Below are 21418 nucleotides of genomic sequence, written 5' to 3'. Positions count from 1 at the left end.
TCATTTAACATGCCTGATCACGAAAAGGTGTAAATTACAAACATATCTGATGGAAAAATCGGATTAGTGCTATGGAAAAGTGTCTGGTTTACACATTATTTGTGCCTAATTAATGGCAGCCCCTTGTGTCCAAAATCTAACATGATCATGGTCTTGAGTCAGTCAAACAGCCAGCCAAGAATCGTATAACTTGTGCTTGCATAATCTTAATTTAGTATTGAGCAGACAGACATCCTGGAGTAAGATCTTTGAGAATCTTGGCTTACTCATACAGGGATCCTGTCATAGAATCCTATGGGATACAGAGAGGATCCTGATTCAGTATGAAGCAGGTGGGACGCTGGAGGGCAGGCGCATCCTGGCTGACATTTTATATGATTTCACAGTGTCTTTGAGTTTCAACGGAGCAATGCCAGGAAAGTAGCCAGAGGCGACATCATATCAGACAGAGACCAGCTTAGCACAGGACTCAATTCTCCACGGTGATGTGCCAAAAAATGCATTGAAACATGGTTAAATGGAGAACAGATGAACCTTATATAATAAATTCCAAATAATCAAACATTTTCAGGAGCAATAGCCTATACGAGATAGTTTATAGAGATGTCAGCCTTATTAATCTTAAGAATTTATAGGCTACTTTACTGTTCATGGACCTACAGGATAGGACCTAGATAAGTTTAAGCAAAAGACAGTAAAAATAGATGCAGCTACACATAACATTTTAATAACACTGTAAAAATTACATGATAAATAAGATGACAACATATTTTTAAATTGCTATATAACTCATCAAAATGAGTTAAGCAATTTTCGACTTTTTTATAAGTTATAGTTCTAACCTGCGATGAGTTGAAACGCCATGTGAAGAGACGACTCAACGCCGGCGATATGTTATGCCTAATTTCTTAACCTGATCACATGTTCCTAATTAATTATTCATGAAATTCGTTATTCACCATATCTGTTGTCCAAATCCAATGTTTGCTTTTTATGTTAACTTTTCCATTATTTACGATTTCATAATTGTTTCACAGTTTATATTAGCCTACACAAAAACAACATACATTTTAAATATAACCCATGTTGTGGAATAATGTTTTGCTTTCGTATTTCATACGTTAGCAAAGGTATTCAGTGTCAATAAATACCATAGTATTAAAGCAAATATTCACAAAGGCTATAAAGAATTTACTATTTTCCCCGGGTTTTTAATGCCCGGTTTAGTGACGTAATATCCGGTACATTAAGCGCCCGCCCGCCGCCCATTCAAACCTTCAGGAGGAGGAGGAAGCTGAAACAGCGTGCGGTGCATGAGAACACAGTGAGTTTGACAATTCAGCTGTATGCAATAGTTTTCAGCTGTCAGAAAGAAAATATATATGCGTAATGAATATGCCAGATAGCTTGCATTGAGTAACGTAAGCAGCAGGAAGTTAGCTAGAGCAGAAGCTAACTTTGTTGTTTACTTCAGAAGTGTAAGTGTTTTACACTTTTGCTTCTTCTACATCGGCTCCATTTGCTTGGCATTAAGAAATGCATACTGCAATGAAACGTCTATTTGTGAAACGGAATATGCATTAAATACTCTTGCAGTCTAGAAAGTCCTAATATAAAGATTTTAGATTTTAATCAGAGACACATTTAAGAGATTAATGTTTACTGAAGTTAAACGCGAGCGATATTGTTTCATGTTGATGGCTCGTGTAATCTCGCTAACGTTACCATTGACAGTTAATGGCAGCCGCTCTTCTGCATAAACATCAATGTGTAAACTCAATTACATAAAGGCCAGCAGTTATTGCAGCTAAACAACATTTCCCTCGCCAGATTCCAAAAAAATAAAGTGGACCATATCTCTTTCTCCCCCGTTGTCATTATCGTTTAGCTTGTGTCTGTCTGTGTCTGTGGTAAATGTGCCTGAGGAGCTGTTTCCTCTAACATTAGCTGTTGTGATGTTGGCATTATTACTGAAGCGTTTTATTAACAGGAGCTCATAGGGTCACACTACCAATGTTCCTGAAGCGCACTGCTCTTTTTACACTCGAATATATCCATTTAAACACAGCACAGGGCCATGGATGTGTGAAAGGTTTGCTTGTCCAGTCTAAGCATATTAGTTATGCAGTGACCGTATTTGTAAATTGGGCTTTTTTTACATATTAAAGCCCCATATGCTTACAAGTCTACAACCATTGTTTTTTTAAATATCACGCATTAAAGTCATTTTTTACAAGACTGAATTATATGGTAGCCCATTTCTAAAACATAAGAAAACATATGCTTTAGTAAATCTTATTTATGACATAAAAAGTCAAAACTATGACATAAAAAGTTGAAATTGTGACAAACTAAGACATAATTATGAGACAAATGACAAAATTATTGAGGTACTACCGGGTACTACTAATGGCCTCAACAACGGCAAACATACTGCTGTTCTCCACTAATGCAGCATCTAGTCAACAAATTATATGCTTTATAGTGATATGAAAACATGTATGGTAGTGTGTTTTAAATCCGTATCTGAAGTGTCCCAGTCTGTGCAGCACGTCTGTCAAAACAAACTCCACGAGGCATCAGTGATAGTTTTTATTTCGCCAGTCTGCTCTCGTATTGTATAATGACCCCTCTCAGCCGTTCCAGCAACTGATGCAACCCAATCAATATGGATCAATATAAAAACAATCAATATGGATTTTTGCCGATAATCGATTGTTCCAGCAATCCGTTATCGGTACCGATCAATCGGTCAGCCTCTAAAATGAACTACAGTTTGTTGCTTTGCATGTTGGTCAGATGGCTCTGCTTAACTTAAGATCATTTTCACACTGAACACGAAACGATTGATTGCCTGCTGTTTTTTTACTCCTTTAAACATTTAATTTGTGAGTTCTCAGCTGTTAAAAATACCACCATATGTATGCATACAAATGCGCATTTAGCCACTAGAATCAATAGAGCTAGACTAGTTTCAATGAATTTTAAAAACCTTCCAGCAAAAAAACAAAACAATTGTTTGCCCAGCAAACATGATATTTCTACTGTTGTCCATCAATCATGTTCAGATTGTTCAGGATGCAACTGGTTGTGTGTTGCTGTGATGTTTGTTGTGTAAAATGGTGTATTTACTTTGAATCATTGTGTTTTTAGGTCATGATTTTGGAAAAGGTAGGAAAAAAAAATGTTGTCTAGGTTAATTAATTCTTGTTTGGAGTTGAGAAATCCCTTCAGGAATTAATTAGAGACACAATGTATTGATTTTTCTGTCTTTTCCTGAATTCTGTGCTTTTAACAGTAAAGCCTAATTCACTTTGTGCAGGCTTAGTTCCTTTCCGTTCCACTTCGGTTGGTTTCAATTTCCTTTTTGGAGTGCCTGGGAGAAATGCGTAGGAATATTCATAAGCGCTAACAACATCACTACGGCTCATCCTGATGCCCTGTGTAATGATGTCTTCTGTACGTAGTCTTGGGGCGAATAAAACAACTGGATCAAAATGTGCAGTGTAATATATCTGCAGTGCCAAGACATCTAAATAAGGTTTTTTCTGGGACATATCTGAAACCGGGAATGCAAACATTAGTTCTGTCACTGTTTATTGTCATGGTTCTTCAGTTCTGAATTGAGGTGAGGAGACACATGATTAATTCCAACCCTTTTAAACAACTCTAAGAATCATTCAGTGTGCTTTCAGTGAAGTGTAAATTGTTGGATTTATCGGCTTTTCGATCTGAAATGATGTCCTGTCAGAGGTGGACTTTCTATCACCCGTAAGCTTTATTTTGGGTGTATTTAAAAACACTCTTCAAGGTCAGTGAAGATGGAGACACTCTTACCCATAAGCCCACTCAGTTTAACACACTCTTACCCAGGGGCCTCTAACTCAAATTAACAGGGGGCCACCAGTCAGGTGGTGTTTTCAACAGATTCATCCGAATCGAGTCCCGAATTACTCCGTGTTGCCAAGAGAGTTGAGGCTTAGCCGGCAGGTTTGAAGTCCATTGGTTCCACTTCCAGCTTGCTCTGTTGCTCTTTATGGTGTGTTTAGAGGTGTAAATATTTGTTCTGACATGTGATTTTGGTTGCAATCCTACTATGCAATGCCAATGCATTGTGAAATCAGAAATTGGGCCAAAAATCCGATCAGTTTTGATTGATTACCGAAAATGCACGAACTTAAAAAGTGCACTTTGTAATAGGGCTGGGTATTGACACAAATTTCACAATTTGATTCGATTTTGATTCACAAGCTTGCGATTCGATTCGATTTCGATTATGATTCGATTCAATATTGATTATTTTGGATATCAGGAACAATACATGGCAAATTTTTTCAAGGAAAACAAATCTCTTAACTAATGCTGTAAACTATGGGAGTCAGTTAGGCTCCATTAGCCGACTATAATGTTGAAGGTAAAAATTAACTGATTTGTTGCTATACAAACACTTAAATCACACTTTTATTTATTTTTATAATAAGAAAGTTATATGAAATATAAACATTTAAACGGTGGCTGTCATAAAAACTTGCCAGATTTATTCAAACATGCATTAAATATTGAAGAACATTAAAAGATATAATGAATATGTAATATGTTGCATATATTTAGCAAAATTCTCCTTTCTAGCTGACTAAATGACTAAGTTTATGGTCACATGGTTTTTCTGAGGTAAATGTGACGTTACATTACATTGTTTACAAGCTGTTTAACTGACGTCTTACCACGGTTAAACACTGATTGAGCGATACGGATGACATGATACGGATTTCGATAAGTTGTAGCCTACTCTATCTTTTAAAGGAGAACTCCGGCGCAAAATGAACCTTTGGTCTAATTACACATTGTTACCTAGTCAACCGTTATCTGAGATTTGTTTTCATGATTATCGAATGTAAATAGTGTCTCTAAAATCTCTAAAAACAGTTTAGCCTATAAAGCTAGTATAACGCTAGTATATTGGGCATAGTGTAATGACAAATAAAAATCGCTTGTTAATACCACTAACAAGGCTCAAAATAGCCCCACACTAACACGGTAGCATAATGAGGGTCCCTACCTTCAAACCGAAGCATTGAGAACTTTGTCAGTGTCCAGACAGTTTAATAAGAAGATATTTTAAACATACAGTCAACTTCGCGTATACAGGCAGAAGCCATCTTTGAAAAAGAGTCTCTGCCAGTTGATCTACGAACGCGCAATCCAAGTGCGCTGGTGAGAATGTGAACGAGCTATAAGTTGTGATAAGGTGAGCGCGAACAGCAGGCTTGGATCGGCGTTCGTAGATCGACTGGTAGAGACTGTATTTCAAAGATGGCTTCTGCCTGTATTCGCGAAGTTGACTGTATGTTTAAAATATCTTCTTATTAAACTGTCTGGACACTGACAAAGTTCTCAATGCTTCGGTTTGAAGGTAGGGACCCTCATTATGCTACCGTGTTAGTGTGGGGCTATTTTGAGCCTTGTTAGTGGTATTAACAAGCGATTTTTATTTGTCATTACACTATGCCCAATATACTAGCGTTATACTAGCTTTATAGGCTAAACTGTTTTTAGAGATAACACTATTTACATTCGATAATCATGAAAACAAATCTCAGATAACGGTTGACTAGGTAACAATGTGTAATTAGACCAAAGGTTCATTTTGCGCCGGAGTTCTCCTTTAACACACTTTCAGATGCTCATTCATGTTTATTTGGCACTGTAACTGGTGTTATTAAGGCGGAAGAGAAGATCATGTGCAGCGCTGCTCCTTCTCTTGAGCTGAGCCAGAGCGATCTCACGCCACAGCGCCAAAACGGTATTTATGTTTTTGAATTTTGTAAGAAAATGGACGTAATTCGAAATTTGCGACTTTCTTTCATAATAATATTCACAAAGATTATTGCGTTTTATTGGATAGGATGTGCGCTACAATGTTCCATTCATTCATCAAATGAAAACAGGATGACTAATCGATTCTTGAGATTTAAGAATCGATATCGGTTCGTAAAAATGAGAATCGATTAATATCGAGAAATCAATATTTTTTTACCCAGTCCTACTTTGTAATAATGTCAAATTAAAAGTTTTACTTTAAAGTATATTTTAAATAATAGTTTTTTTAGGGATGCACTCAAATTAAAATTCTGATGGAATTCACATGAATTTTTACACCTCTAGTCCTGTTTTATGATTCGATTCATCAGAGATTAAATCGGAGCCATTTTGCACGTGCATCCAGCAGATGTTGTTTACGAGGGGTCGAGATTCGAGACTCTGCGGCGCTCAAGGACGGTAAAGGCCAGAAGGTCTATAAAAGATCAAGACCCTCGATGGAACGCTCTCCCAGATGTTCAGGTCTTCAAGAAGCTCTTCCAGTACATAGAATGAAACGTCATTTCCTCTGGATGGGCCGTTGTACATGCTTGTGTTTCAATGGAGCCGCTTGAGAGGTTTTTCATTTCAGGTTTGCCTCCACTGATTGAAGGCGAGCTGCACCGGTAGTCTTTTCAGAATTAATTAGTATAATTTGTGATCCACACCATTTTCTCAAGATGCTTTTAGGTAGATGTTTATCAGTTCAAACACATGGACACACGCGTGTACATGCAATTCTTCATTCTCAATTATTCAAATGTCTATTTTTGTGGCTCGATGCCACATGGGCTTAATTGTTTCTGAGAGGTTTGCCATGTGACTTTGGCACTGTATGTTGCTTTAGTTCTCATGATGCATTTTTTCTTTTGCTTGGAAACATACGCAGTTATTTTTCTTATTGTTACAGACATGCCAGTACGAAAAGTCAATGATTCATTTGACCTAGACGCCAAGGTCCCTGCTCATCTCCGGCGCACATCTATAACAAGCCTCACACTGACCTCTGACCCCTCGCACAGATGTGTTAAGGTTTGATGCCGCTCTTTCAGTGGTTTCTGTTTTAACACCTCTGAACTTTATACTCTGAATTACAACAAAACTTATATTTACTGACTTTCAGCACCTACTGTTTTCTAAAAAAATGGCATTTGTGCATTCATTTTGATTAGAGCAAGACATAATTTGTACTTTTAATCCATGTTGCTTTATGACTGATGACAATGCAGATTATTATTATTATATGCAGTTAAATAACTTATTATATGAATTATGAGGAAATTTTAATGATGGTGTTTCCTTTTTTTGACACAATGCCTACAAATGATCATTAGATTACAACTATAAAAATCAAGAATCTATTATTATTTTTAATATATATAATTGTATAAATAACAATAACAATCTTTTATTAGGCATTTAACAATAACAATATTATATGCAGTTATTTAACGGTTATATTATGAGTTATAAGGAAATCATTTGTTAAATTCTCATTAAATTGCAACTATAAAAACAATGCATTATTTGTATTATTATTATTATTACATTTATTTATTTAATTATTATTATTATTAACTTATAAACAATAATGGATTTCTATTATTATTATTATTATTATTATTATTATTATTAATTATAATTAAAATTAATAAAAATGATTTACCATATTGTTTTGAGATCTGAATGGTCACAAAAGTATTACATATATTAAAATTCATATAGACAAATATTAAAAATATCAAATGTTAAATTGTTTGGGCACTTTCTAATTGTTAGGCTGCTGTACATATTTTTGAGAATTGATGAATATTTTATATATATATATATATATATATATATATATATATATATATCAGTGTTTCCCCTAGGATTTTTTTTCAGGGGGGGGACTGCTAGTGTTGCGGAGCGGGCGTGTTACGGATACGTGGTGTATTTGTTTTTTATTATTAATTGAAATCATGTACTATGAATCATTAAACTTATACAACATTTTTTTTTTTATATATATATGGAAAAAAAATTCACACTAATTCTGTGTTGTGTTTTTTCTGGTAATAAAATGAAGACATAAAACACAAATTTTAGCATTTATCATCAATTTTAATCATATGAAATTAAATAAACTTTTTGTCAAATAACTGGCTGCACAATGAGCTTTAGCCTAACTGTTAAAATTAAAACATGGATTATTCCTTAAAAATTTCAGTTTTGATGATAATTTATTTGGATTAGTGTTAGTGTATTATTACATTGGGACATATCTAAATTCTAATGTACAACAGTAATATATTTCTGTCAAGTTAAACCGAACTTTTATTTTGACGGGTTGCCGTGAAGACCTTTTGAGGTTCTGTGTGTTTGTCATGATGATAGTTTTTCTCAAATGAAGCACGAAGTGACTTTCAGAGTGGATCTAGAGCCTGGAGAGGAAGTTCATGCATTTGTGTCTTCATATAGGCCATAAAACAGCGCAAGCGTCACACGTGCTTCAGTGTGTGTGTGTGTGTGTGTGTGTGGTAAATTAACCCTTTGATGCGCAAGCTATGGATACCCCTTCTAATGCGCAACATGGGTCTAAAAAGACCCGTATTCATTTCCTATGTTATTTCAGTCATGGCTGAATGTTTCTTTGCTGAATCTTTAAAATATATGCATTTTATCATTTGTTATTCCAGGTATTGATTAAATATCTTGTTTTTGATTTCCACAAATCATTATGTTTATGTTTCCTTTCTTACTTTATAAACAAACACAGTTTTTGTATTTCTACATCAATTTTACATACATGGGTCTAAAATGACCCGTATTCATTTCCTATGTTATTTCAATCATGGCTTAGTGTTTCTTTGCTGAATCTTTAAAATATATGTATTTTATCATTTGTTATTCCAGGTATTGATTAAATATCTTGTTTTTGATTTCCACAAATCATTATGTTTATTTTTTCTTTCTTACTTTATAAACAAACACAGTTTTTATTTCTACATCAATTTTACATACACGGGTCTAAAATGACTGTATTCATTTCCTATGTTATTTCAGGTGGCTTTGACAGTTACAGATTTTAAAATCAAAAGGCGGGGAAAAAAGGACCCTAAACTCTTAACACATCGAACCATTTCAGCATAATGGCTTATTCAAGACTATACGGTTCTTAATAGAACTTTTAGGCCTATTACATGTAAATAAGCTTTAAAGGGGCATTTGGCAACTATTTCAACTTAATGAAACCGTTTAGAAATCATTTGGATGGTTTAATAATTGTTCTGGTGAAAATGGTGACTTTCCCTGCTCCCCCCAACGTTCCTAGGCGGAAAACCAACCTTGCAACATGGGGACTAACGTCCCAGTAAGTTGGAAACAGGAAGTCTTGTGAGAAGCGAGAACGAGCGAGAAACACAAAATGCTTTATGGCAATTCGACATAAACACACACGCCGCCCTCAATGTGTATGATGTATTACCCACCTCGGTATAGCTCCACACGATAAAGTTGGCCGGCTCCGATAATAACAAATGCTCATGAGCAGCGGTAGAAAGGGGGAGGAGGGGCCGCAAGTGAGTTTTTTTACAACATTGTTGTGAAATATACATCCCACAGCTGTAGGGGGAGCTCGTTGAGAAAACATGCGACAACAAAAGTGAAAATCAGCGAAGAAATAGCTAGAGTTGCTGAGTTCCCCTTTAAAAACCCATCTTTTTTTAGTGTAGCTAACATTAGCTAGCTAGAATAGAATATGTCGACAGCTAGCTAGCTAATAGTATTGGATATGTTTCTCTTTCTCACAAGTAATTTCTCACTAGGATTTCGTGGTCAAGTAACCATAGCCTAATATTCAAATATTATGTCCAGTTATCTTTTACAAAATATCAAATATTTTCTGTGGTTAAAATAAAATAAGACTTGCATCAAATATACAAAAGCAGCAGTGTTGAATTGTGAAATGTGTGGCAGGTGAATAGTATTATGTAATAATACCATAGTAATAGTATTTATGCAGTAAATATGTTCCTACTTGCAAATATGTGCAAATATCAAAGGTTTCTATATGGGTCATTTTTGACCCATGTATGTAAAATGTATGTAGAAATACAAAAACTCTGTTTGTATATAAAGTAAGAAAGAAAACATAAATATCAATATTTAATGAATATCTGGAATAACAAATGATAAAATGCATATATTTTAAAGATTCAGCAAAGAAACACTCAGCCATGACTGAAATAACATAGGAAATGAATACGGGTCATTTTAGACCCATGTATGTAAAATTGATGTAGAAATACAAAAACTGTGTTTGTTTATAATGTAAGAAAGGAAACATAAACATAATGATTTGTGGAAATCAAAAACAAGATATTTAATGAATACATGGAATAACAAATGATAAAATACATATATTTTAAAGATTCAGCAAAGAAAACACTCAGCCATCACTGAAATAACATAGGAAATGAATACGGGTCTTTTTAGACCCATGTTGCGCATTAGAAGGGTTGTGATACAAAAACTATTTTTATTCAAAAAGTAAGAAAGTAAAAATAAAAATAAGGATTTGTGATGATCAAAAACAAGTTAATTGAGGAATACCTGGAATACTGAATGATGAAATTAATTTCTTGCAAAGATATAGAAAATTAAAACTCAGTCGGGTCTATTTAGACCCATGTTGTGCATCAAAGGGTTAAACTGCGCGTCGGCGGCACCATTCATTCACACAGAACATGCAGGATTCGTATTTAAATAGTCTTTGTGTTTTAATATTCACACACACTAGTCTACATCGCGATTTGATTTCAAGTGTACTGAACTGCTTTCTATTTTTTCCTCAAATTTACAAATTCCGTGAAATTCCGCGTTTTACACTAAATTCCTTTTTTATGACTGTATTTCGTCAGCATTTTAGGGGGGGCGGGGGGTCGTTTTGCGGGGGCGGGCCGCCCCCCCAAAACAATGGTAGGGGAAACACTGTATATATATATATATATGATGCATTTCCTGTAAATACTGTTGTTGGGTGATATTCCTTAGAGACCCACCAAATGGTGTGAATAAAAACTGCAATATCAGTAAGAAATGTTGGTTAAACCAATTATTGGATGCTAATTATTGGTCTGTATCTGCCAATGTTCACGTGTGCAACTGCTTTTGCATGAACTACTATCATACATTTGACAAAACATATCAAGCCTCACAGATCATTAATTGAAATGTAATTTAGAATTTTGTTTGATGTGCATTTGATTTAAGGTTTTATGGTGAGGAAGTGGATTAATACTTCATAACTATTGCTATTCAGTTCTTCAAGTGCTTATGGGAGTTATTTCCTCTGAATAGGCTAGAGTGGTTCACAAAGGTCCTATGATATCCTGCGCACAGAAAGATGGCATCGAAATGCTTAGAGCTGAGATCAGAGGTGAGTTTCCCCATTTGAATTTCAATTCAAAGACAAAGATCATGAACAAGCTTGAGATGCATCAAGCTGATCTGTTTTGTCAGCAGCGACACTCAATCTGTCTGGCATTCACACCTCGCATCCTGTTTAAAGCTGCTCTGGCGCTTTGGGTTTTAAAAGATTTGTATAGAAAAATCTGCCGTCCAGACTTGCATGGCTTTGCTCCATTAAAATGTTAACTAATATACTGCCACTGGGTTTTATGCTGTGATGTATCTAGAGAAAAGAGACACAATATGAGGCCAATTTGATTGCCTGGAGTGGCTTCTTCAAAGCATGCTTCAGACTTACTTATGTCTATGATTTTTAGCTCTCAGATCTGCAGATTTTGAGTCTTGAAATGACAGCGTAGCCAGTCTCACTCTGTCCTTGCTGTTTTCTCTCTCTTTCTCAGAGGAGGACCTCCCTCAGAGTACTACTGAACATACATCAATCAACGTCATTTTCTTTGGCACATTGGCCAAGGACTTCTCCCAGTCTGTCAGACAAGGGGTAGGCTTCTATAAAACTTTAAAATATTCATTGGAGTATTTGGAAAATATATGGAAATGTACATATTTTTCAGGCTGCCAAGATATAAAAAGGAAGGAGGAGGAGGACTGGGTCATATAGCTAAAGTAGATATTGATGGTTTTCATCTCAGTGTTTGTGTATTTGCCCTATAAAGCTCACTTGTGAATTGTAATTATTATTATTATTATTTTTTTTTAAATAGCATTTTGACCAAACAGTCATTATACCCAAAAGATTCAGATTTAGGGGTGCAAATTATCGATTGATTCATTAATCGTTAGTTGATCGACCTTATCGATCGATTAACGATTAAAGCTGCAGTAGGGAGTTTGAGAAAACGTTGACTTAGCCTGAAAATTTGAACAAGCACAACTTAAATGTCCCAGCCCCTTGCTCTCTGCTGCGCTACAGCCCTCCCTCCACAGCTCCTCCCCCACAGCGGAGCCTGCCGTGAACGCATAGGCTAGTAAGCAGGGCCACCAATGACGGCGGATAAACAGTTACGGCACATTCACTAGTTGGGACGAAACATCAACAATATGCTTTACATTGACTAAGGCCTGCCCATACTTTGACTACAAACTTGGTCCTCAAATCATTACGTATTTTACAATACATGTAATGTAACTTTATAACGTTGCACCCTTTCTATAAGTTATAAATAGCTAGTTAGATAATATAACGGTAACTAACGTTACAGGATGTAAGTAATTATTCTAGCGATATATAATGCTAGATAAGGTGTGCTAGTACATTATTTCAGCAACATGACAAGCCCGTGAATTAGCAGGTTTCAATTGTTGCTTAGCAGAGTGCGTGACATTTTATCTACATGTTACGCGGCTAGAGTTTTGACACCGAGTCAATGGGCTCTGTCTAATTCTTTCTTTTTCGCTTGTTTATCGTCATCGGTCTTTTACCTTTTACCCGTCTTTGTTTTATGAGCAGGTGCCACTCGAGAAATTAGCAGTTTAGGTTGTTTCTCCGTCATAAGCACAGCTGCGGCACACCGGGAATCTTGAGTTTGAACGACGGTACGCGCTGTGCAAGAGAGGGGTGTGATCAGCGCGTACACAAGTGTGATTGACACTGCTAAGACATTCCTCCTGGCTCTGATTGGTTGTTTCTGACTGGGAGCGGTGTATTTCTGCAAATGGCAATAGGACCATTGGGAGGAGCCAGAGGAGCTTGATTTTTTTCACAGATTATCTGTCTCATATTCTACTGTCAGGACATAATGACAGTTTTAACAAATGTAAAAAATAGGCGGCTATTTTCCCGAGAATGTAAATTTCTCACGGTATCAATAGTGTCTTTGATCAAAATATTGCTTATATACTGAATAAAAATGCTCAATTGATGTTTTATTGTAACAGTTGGGATACGGTACAGATAATGGCATTTATGTAGTTTAACAAAATAAATTATGCACAGAAAATTAAAATACATAAAAAATAATTGTGCACTGGCTCACCTGTTGCATGTGAAACATTAAGCAACATAAAATACATTTTAAATAAAAATCTATATGGGTAGGCTTAGCCTACACTATATTAAGCCTACATATAATAATCTAAACTACTTGTATGAAAAACTTGAAACATTAGCAGCAGCACTTATAATCCCCCTTGGTATGAGAAAGGTAAAAGTAAAGTCTCATGTTTGGTTTCTTTTTTGCCGCCTCAAGTTTGTGTCGGGTCTCTCGCGTGAGAATCTTGTAAACAACAGCACGCATCTGTGTAGTTCATTCATTCACACAGACATGCGATTCATATTTAAACAGTCTTTTTGCGGTTTACAGACACTATTGCATATCGCGATCAGAACAAAGCACTTAAGAATAAAAAAAAATTCTATTCCACCTCAGCTGGATCCGTTGCTCCTTGAAATGAAACTAAACCGGCACAGTATTATTCCTCACAGCGTCGTAAAGTACATGAGTCTGATTAAACTTGATGTGTTTTATCCAGCTGATGTGGGCTTTGGCATGTTTGCATCTTGCCTCAGATTATTTGCGTTTGAATAGCGCGCGCTCTCCGGGGGCGTGGTCACAGTAGCACTTAATGAGCTATAATGAGCTGAAAAGAAAACGACTGACAATTCTCTCTTTTCTTACAGATTACATAAACTGAGAATATTTGTTTTTTTTTAAGGTAAATTACTTCATTTAAAAGAAGAGAATTCAGGCTCCATACCTGTGTGCCTGTATGCCTGCGTGACTGAGTATTCGCTGAGTTACAGTTCATTTTCCGGACACGTTTCAGAATGAACTTCACATTGAGAGAGATGGCAGAACGTGCATCATGTTTATTTTTCTTTATTTGGCAAAAAGCACAACACTTTGTTTTTATTGTAAGTATACACAAAAAATAGACACTTAAGGATTGAATGATGTATAACACTATGTAAGATCAAAATCAATATTAATATTAAAACTGATATCAATATCAGTATTTTGAGTCTCTTTTGCACTGATAAGAAAAAAAGCAAGCTGGTCACGCCTGCTTGACCGCCGACCCCAGGGGGTTAATGCAAGAAGCAAAATTCAGTAAATATTTAGGTAAAAATAGCAAGGCATGGTTTCATGCCGGTTATTCATGTCAGTATTTATCAGTATCTCACAAAAGTGAGTACACCCCTCACATTTTAGCAAACATTTTAGTATATCTACTCAAGGTACAATACTATAGAAATTAAACTTGGATATATTTTAGAGTAGTCAATGTGCTGCTTCTATAGCAGTATATATTTACTGTCCTCTGAAAATAACTCAACATACAGCCATTATTGTCAAAATAGCTGGCAAAAAAGTGAGTACCTAAATGATAATAGCTGTACGTCGTTCATTAGTTCATGTTGTTGTCTGCTTGACAGGAGGGACCATACAAATTGTTGTATCTTGTATTAGAGCAGTTCAAATGCTTGCTGTACAATTCTGACCACTGGATGTTCAACATTTCACCTCATGGCAAAGAACTCTCTAAGGATTTGAGAATTAGAATTGTTGCTCTCCACAAAGATGGCCTAGACTATAAGAAGATTGGTAACACCCTGAAACTGAGTTACAGTACAGGCCAGGGTCATACAGAGGGTCAATCAAAGAAGTTGAGTCCTCGTGCTGTGCGTCAGGTGCAGAAGCTGGCTTCAAAAACAGACGCATGAGTGCTGCCAGCATTGCTTTAGAGGTTGCAGAAGCGGAAGGTCAGCTTGTCAGTGCTCAGACCATACGCCGCACACTGCAACAAGTCGGTTTGCATGGCCGTCGTCCCAGAAGGAACCCTCCTCTGAATCTGGCTCACAAGAAAGCCCGCAAACAGTTTGCTGAAACCAAACTGTCCAAGAGCATGAATTACTGGAACCAGATAGTGTCCAGCGTGTGTGGCGACGCCCTGGTAAGAAATACCAAGAAAATTGTGTCTTGCCTACAGTCGAGAATGGTGGTGGTAACATCATGGTCTGGGGCTGCATGAGTGCTGCTGGGACTGGGGAGCTGAGCTTCATTAAGGGAAACTTGGATTCCAACATGTACTGTGACATTCTGAAGCAGAACATGATGCCCTCCCTTCAGAAACTGGGCCGAACGGCATGATAACGACCCCAAACACACCCCCAACATGATAACTGCCTTGCTGAGGAAGCTAAATGTGTAGGTGATGGAGTGGCCAAGTATGTCTCCAGACCTGAACCCTATTGAGCACCTGTGGGGCTTCCTCAAGCGGAAGGTGGAGAGATGCCATGCTAACATCCAGCAGCTCCGTGATGTCATTATGGAGGAGGGGAAGAGGATCCCAGCAACAAACTGTGCAGCTCTGGTGAACTCCATGGCCAGGAGGATTAAGACAATGCTACATAGCAATGGTGCTCACACAAAATATTGACACTTTGGACACAGTTTTGACATGTTCACTTAGGGTGTACTCTTTTGTTGTCAGCTATTTTGACAATAATGGCTGTATGTTGAGTTATTTTCAGAGGACAGTAAATATATACTGCTATAGAAGCAGCACAATGACTACTATAAAATATATCCAAGTTTAATTTCTACAGTATTGTACAAAACTGCATCAGAAAAATAGCAGAGGACAAAGGAGTTTTCTAAAAACATAAAAACAAAGAACTTTTAATTAGTCCTTTTTTCAATCCGATTAGTTGTTTAATCCTAGAAATAATCAACAGATTTATCAATAGTCAAAATAATTCATAGTTGATCACATGCCCTAGTGATTAAAGATATGCACTTTAACTGTTTTGTCCAAGTCTGGTGTGTCAAATAACATTTCATCTGTTTTCATAGGAGATTTTGTCCTAACAAGTGTGGGAACTGTGACAATTGATGCATGACAAGACATTTTGTCAGTTGTTTGGTTTCTATTTTTGTCACATCGCGTTGAGTAGCCCTACCCGCAGTAAAGTTTTGTTGGTCTATAATCTTGAAATCTTATGTTTCATCTGGTTAAGATACAATGTAAGTGGTTTGTGTCCCAGAAGGGCCAATTCAAGAACAACAATTGTGCACTTGAGCAAATCACAGAAGCATCTTCTAAATGAATAACCAGTTTAAAACGTAATTTATGTTAAAAATATTAAATGTTCTAATAATGTTGCTATGTTGAGTGTCAATATATGTTTCTAGAAGTAGATTAGTTTGAATGCGATCAAAGAAGAAATACTGTATAAAGAATCTAAGAATCTACATGAAAGCCCTGCCATATTCTATGTGGCAAATATTTCTGCCTGAGTTCACTTACTTTGAAAACAGGTCATCTGATGTAACCTCAATTGTGTGAAGATGGTTTGAGAGGGTGCAAAGCACTGCAGTTGCATAGCCAGTATTTTTCTGCCTTTCTCCTCCAGCAACACAATGGTCAGCTCCCCATTGACAGACAATGGCTTTGAGAGAGAAAATCAGCCTTGAGAGACGTGCCTTCAGTCAAAACTCTGCCGTTTACTCCCCAAGGATCCTTCTTTGTGTCACTCTCAAAATTATCTGTTACTTACTGGAAAAAAAACATGCCGTGTCACCACTCATATTTCCCGGAAGGGTCTAAACTTTGGCTCTGAAACTTCCTATTCTCGAAGTTGGAGGGCGAACATTGTGATATGCAATGGTTAGTCGTCATGAGCGTTTCATTGTATGACAGCAACAAAAAAAAGTGCAGTGTAGAAAACAAGTTTTTGACAAACAACCTCTACTTTTCTTTGTTGTTGCCAGGAGCTTTTTGGAAGACCGATTATAAAACTGCCATTTGGCATGGGTAACAGCGATTCTTAAAACAGTGGCATAAGATAAAGCTTTGAATTGATGAGCTATCATGATACTTGGCAGCTCCTATATAATGATAGAGCTAAACATTATCGGTCTAATCTTTGAATACCTGTGAGCAAGGATTAAGCTCTTAGATACGTTCTGTAAGTCAGCTTAATTTATCCAGATGCTGAAGTCTGAAAATAATCACAAGTTTGAATTTGATCCTAAAGATTAAGGGATGAGACGCCATTTGTTTGGTAGTCCTTTCCACTCAAGGTCATTGTTAGTGGTGTTTGCCAAAACAAGAATCTCTATTATTGCTCATACTTGGCTTTCGGGTCTTGACCCGTTTGAGCTATACACATGAATGATACCTCAAATCATGTGGCTTGTTGTGCAGATGTTGTTTCTAAGCCATCGAATTTATGATGTTTGCCTGGTGAGTGATAAAGCAGGCATAGAAAATCCCATATACAGGACAAGGAACAAATAAGGAAATGTAATAGCCAGAAAAATCTTTAGACAAAATAGGAGGGAAAAAAAAAATCTGTGCTTTTTGTCACATGATACAACAGGCTTTTTTTCCTCTTTTTTTTTTTCTCGTTGTTTGAATAATTCATTCTTTGGCATTGAAACTCTTGTTCTTGACTACCAAAGGAAGCAGGTTATTAATAATATTTTATATTTATATACACACATTATGTATAATGAAGTTAAAAATGATATAGCAGTCTGCATATTTAAAAACCACATATGAATATCCAACCCGATCTCACGGCAATTCTGACGTATTTTACTGGGTGGCTAATTCGTACGGATGCGTATGATTTTTGCTTATTTTACGAGTTGCCCATTTCATATGAATTTGTACAAATGACCCGCCCCTAAACCTATGTCACTGGGGTTTTGAAAAAACGTATGAATTCGCCATAATACATCATAAAGTGCATTACAACAATGATTTTTTTTATTTATTTTGATCTTAGGATGTTGTCCTATTGGCAGACTTCACTATCAGAAAGTCTCCATCTTTTCTCAGAGACAAACTACATCCTTGTCAGCTAGAGATGGATGGCAATGATGCCTGTGTCTATGTGAGTTATGTGCTTGCATTTTTTTAAATCCCCACCATCCTATTCTTAAACATCAAAACCATATTTCTTACTATAACAACTTTTTTTCTAATATTTTTTCAATTGCTTGTTTTGTGATGTTTGATAGGTATGTCCCTCGGCGGCCCCCTCCCAAGGTCCCTCCTGTTCAGAGGTGCAGTAAGCATTTCTTTTTATGTAGATATAAGAGAAAAATCCTTTCCAATTTGTCCTAATACCATATATGCAGTTTATCCGCCAGAGATCAAGGAGATTCTTTATCTAAATTGGCTTGAGTCTACTGTCTCTGTCAGCTTGTCTCTGTATGATTGTGTGATTGGCTGTTTCTTCACTTGAGTACAGCGTCCCTTTTAATTTGCCAACCTCTTTTACATTTGCTTGAGCCAGATCAAGTGCTTTAACTCTACATGCCTCCAGGCACATTCAGTCTAGATTAAAATGAGAAATTCAGGGAAACTTGCTCAGTGTTCATTTTCTTGCCTCCATTGGATTTGTTGACATTGACTATTGATATCTGATATAATTATTGTGCATTATTGTAACCATGTTATATTATGCTCAAATATTTCAGTTTTCTGTTTGTGGTAATCAACATTAGGCCATAAATCAGATTATAGAGTTTAGCTTGTATTGAAGCCAGAACATTCCTTTAATGGCAATATTCCCTGTTTCTGTGAAGGCCAAATACACTTATGTTCCTCTAAACAATTTGAAGCACAAGACGGTGGTGAACGTCTATGGCGTGGTGACCTTCTTCAAACAGCCTTTCCCCTCTAAAGGTTCAGGTCAGTGAATTTTCTTCATCCCAGCAAGGCTGTAATAGGCTATCCCATTGTTATTTGAGCTCTCTGGAGAGTGAGTCCAAAGGAAAAATGGCTTTCTAAATGACTTTTATGGCCACTTACGAAATATCCGTCAAAACAGAGAAAAAAAAACTTGGTTAGACTTTATTTAAGGTGTCCGTGTAACAGTGTAATTATACATTTAAGTACCTAGTAATAATAATTAACTACATGTAATTACTATAGGGTTAGGATTAGTGTTTGGTTTAAGGTTAGTCACTTGTAATTGTATCATTTATAGTTATTACTACATTAACTAAATGTAACGTGTAACCAGTGTTGTGTGTAACGCGTTACAGTAACGTAACTACTTTTTCGGGTAAAAATTAGTGTAACGCGCTACTACTGAAAATTTGGTAACAAAACGTAGTTCCTTTTTCAATTCGGCGCAACGTTACTTTTCCCAGGGACAGATTTGACAGCGATCGCCATCTCCGTAGTGAACGCCTACAGAGAGAAATGCACATAATGGATTACATAATCAGAGAGTAGCCTATTTCTTTTCGTTTTGAATTGTTTCGTTTAAAGACATTTCAAGCTTTCTATATATAGATATATTTCTCATGTCTGTGAGGCATACGCTGAGTTTCGGTTAATTTTTGATACTCCAGTTCACGCGCAACAAGTGACCGCGCCGGCGCCTGCATGTCAAGATTATATTGTCTGCTATATTTACTGCTTATTTATTAAATCCTGGCAATTGGTTGATAAAAAAAAATATTAAAATGAAGATACAATTTATACAAAACGAAATTAATTTTAAAGAAAGGCTTTTCTCAAAACAAAACTTAATGGAGTGGTGAAAATCATGTCTGACCCACTCAATGGGTCTCATTCATGAAACACGAGCAGAATGATTTTTTTTGTAAATCGTGTGTAAAGTGGTTCTGGCGTAAATTTTCGGATTCATTAAAATGTTCGTATTTTCCAAATGTTAGTTGGTACGAAAGAAATCTACACCTGCTCCCAGCCACGCGTAAATAGTGAGTTTAACATCCGAACGTTTTGCTGCATTTTAATTAACCTTAATCGGGTACATATTTACACAGCATTTTGAAAAAAAATATTATGTATAGTAGGGGTGTAACGGTACACAAAAATCACGGTTCGGTACGTACCTCGGTTTTAAAGTCACGGTTCGGTACGTTTTCGATACAGCAAAAAGTAAGAAATGCCAGAGAAGTTTCCTATTTGTTAAAAGAAAAAATATTTTTTAAATAAGTGAGTTTTCCTACATCTTGAAACTTTCATGTTTATAAATGGGGGTCATCTTTGAAGGATGAACAAATAATGTTTTGGTCATCACATTAAAAATAACATTTAAATATATGAAGAGTTTAGATGCAAAAGCCATTTGAAATTTTCTTCTAGAATGATAATTTTTATCAAGCTTGTATATTTAAGTTCAGTAATTTCACTTAAATGGCAATGAAGATTGCCTATTAATTGTCATTTGAGTGAAATTACTGAACTTAAATGTACAAGCTTCATTAAAATGATCATTCTAGAAGAAAATTTCAAATGGCACTAATAGAGGCTTTTGTATCTGAACTCTTCATATAGGCTATTTATTTATATAATATTTGAGTTTTGAAGTGCTGGAAAAAGATGTGTGAAGTACTTGAAAGCATTTCACTATTCCAGCCAAACTGGTTACAGTTAGTGTTACTATATTAAATCCATGGTGAATGTTGCTGATCTGTGGACGTAAACCCAGCAAACATTTGGACGTGTAATGACCGTTGAAAAGACGTCCGTCCGACACGTCCCGTCATGGTTGAAAAATAGTTCCAAAATGAAAGTTGAACCGACGTCTTTGGCGTCATCTGGCCGTGAATTCCACGTCTCTTCTGGCCGTGAATTCCACGTCTTTTCTGGCCGTGAATTCCACGTCTCTTCAGCGCGTCCCTGGACGTCTACATGCGTCGTCATTTGTGTGTTTAAATGTGTTGCTGCATAATTAAGTGTATATAAGCCTGCATTTAAAATAATCACACACATTTTGTGTAACATCGTGACAGGGAATCAAGTCTTGAAGTTTACACATCTTGACAAAGGTTCTAAAAAGGTCCAAAATTGGTCTAGTCAGACCTGACCATCAATAAAACGTTTTAATCACGTGTACATCACAAACAAGAACACATTTGTGGACATAAGAAAAAAAGAAGCATGTTCTGATTTAGCACATTTTATTGATCTTGAAAAGCCAAAATGTATCTTAATATTTTTTCAATGTTTAACATTTGTTAACCAAACTAAAATACCAATTACAAAATACTGAATTATTATGGGATAGTTCACCCAAAAATGAAAATTCAATGAAGAAAGGTATACAGGTTTGAAACATGAGGTTGAGTAAATGATGACAATTTTCATTTTTGGGGAA

At 36.2% G+C, this 21418-nt stretch overlaps 1 protein-coding gene across 1 annotated transcript in view; it reads left to right on the top strand.

Annotated features, from left to right (window-relative positions):
- Positions 1 to 1294: 1294 nt before the first annotated feature.
- pot1 (protection of telomeres 1 homolog) overlaps positions 1295 to 21418 on the top strand; it is a 48817-nt gene continuing 28693 nt past the window's right edge. Inside the window, exons 1-7 of the mRNA XM_056264904.1 lie at positions 1295 to 1324; positions 6770 to 6891; positions 11200 to 11278; positions 11712 to 11809; positions 18065 to 18172; positions 18300 to 18344; positions 18870 to 18975. Coding sequence (XP_056120879.1) covers positions 6772 to 6891; positions 11200 to 11278; positions 11712 to 11809; positions 18065 to 18172; positions 18300 to 18344; positions 18870 to 18975 — 556 coding nt within the window. The 5' untranslated portion in view covers positions 1295 to 1324; positions 6770 to 6771. The remainder of the gene's footprint in view (positions 1325 to 6769; positions 6892 to 11199; positions 11279 to 11711; positions 11810 to 18064; positions 18173 to 18299; positions 18345 to 18869; positions 18976 to 21418) is intronic.

This window comes from Rhinichthys klamathensis, unplaced genomic scaffold (genome assembly GCF_029890125.1).
Source record: "Rhinichthys klamathensis goyatoka isolate OS25496 unplaced genomic scaffold, OSU_Roscu_1.1 h1tg000228l_1, whole genome shotgun sequence".
In the NCBI taxonomy this organism is placed as follows: Eukaryota; Metazoa; Chordata; class Actinopteri; order Cypriniformes; family Leuciscidae; genus Rhinichthys; species Rhinichthys klamathensis.
The sequence above is the reverse complement of the archived record's forward strand: the minus strand, read 5'-3'. Positions and strand labels throughout refer to the sequence as shown.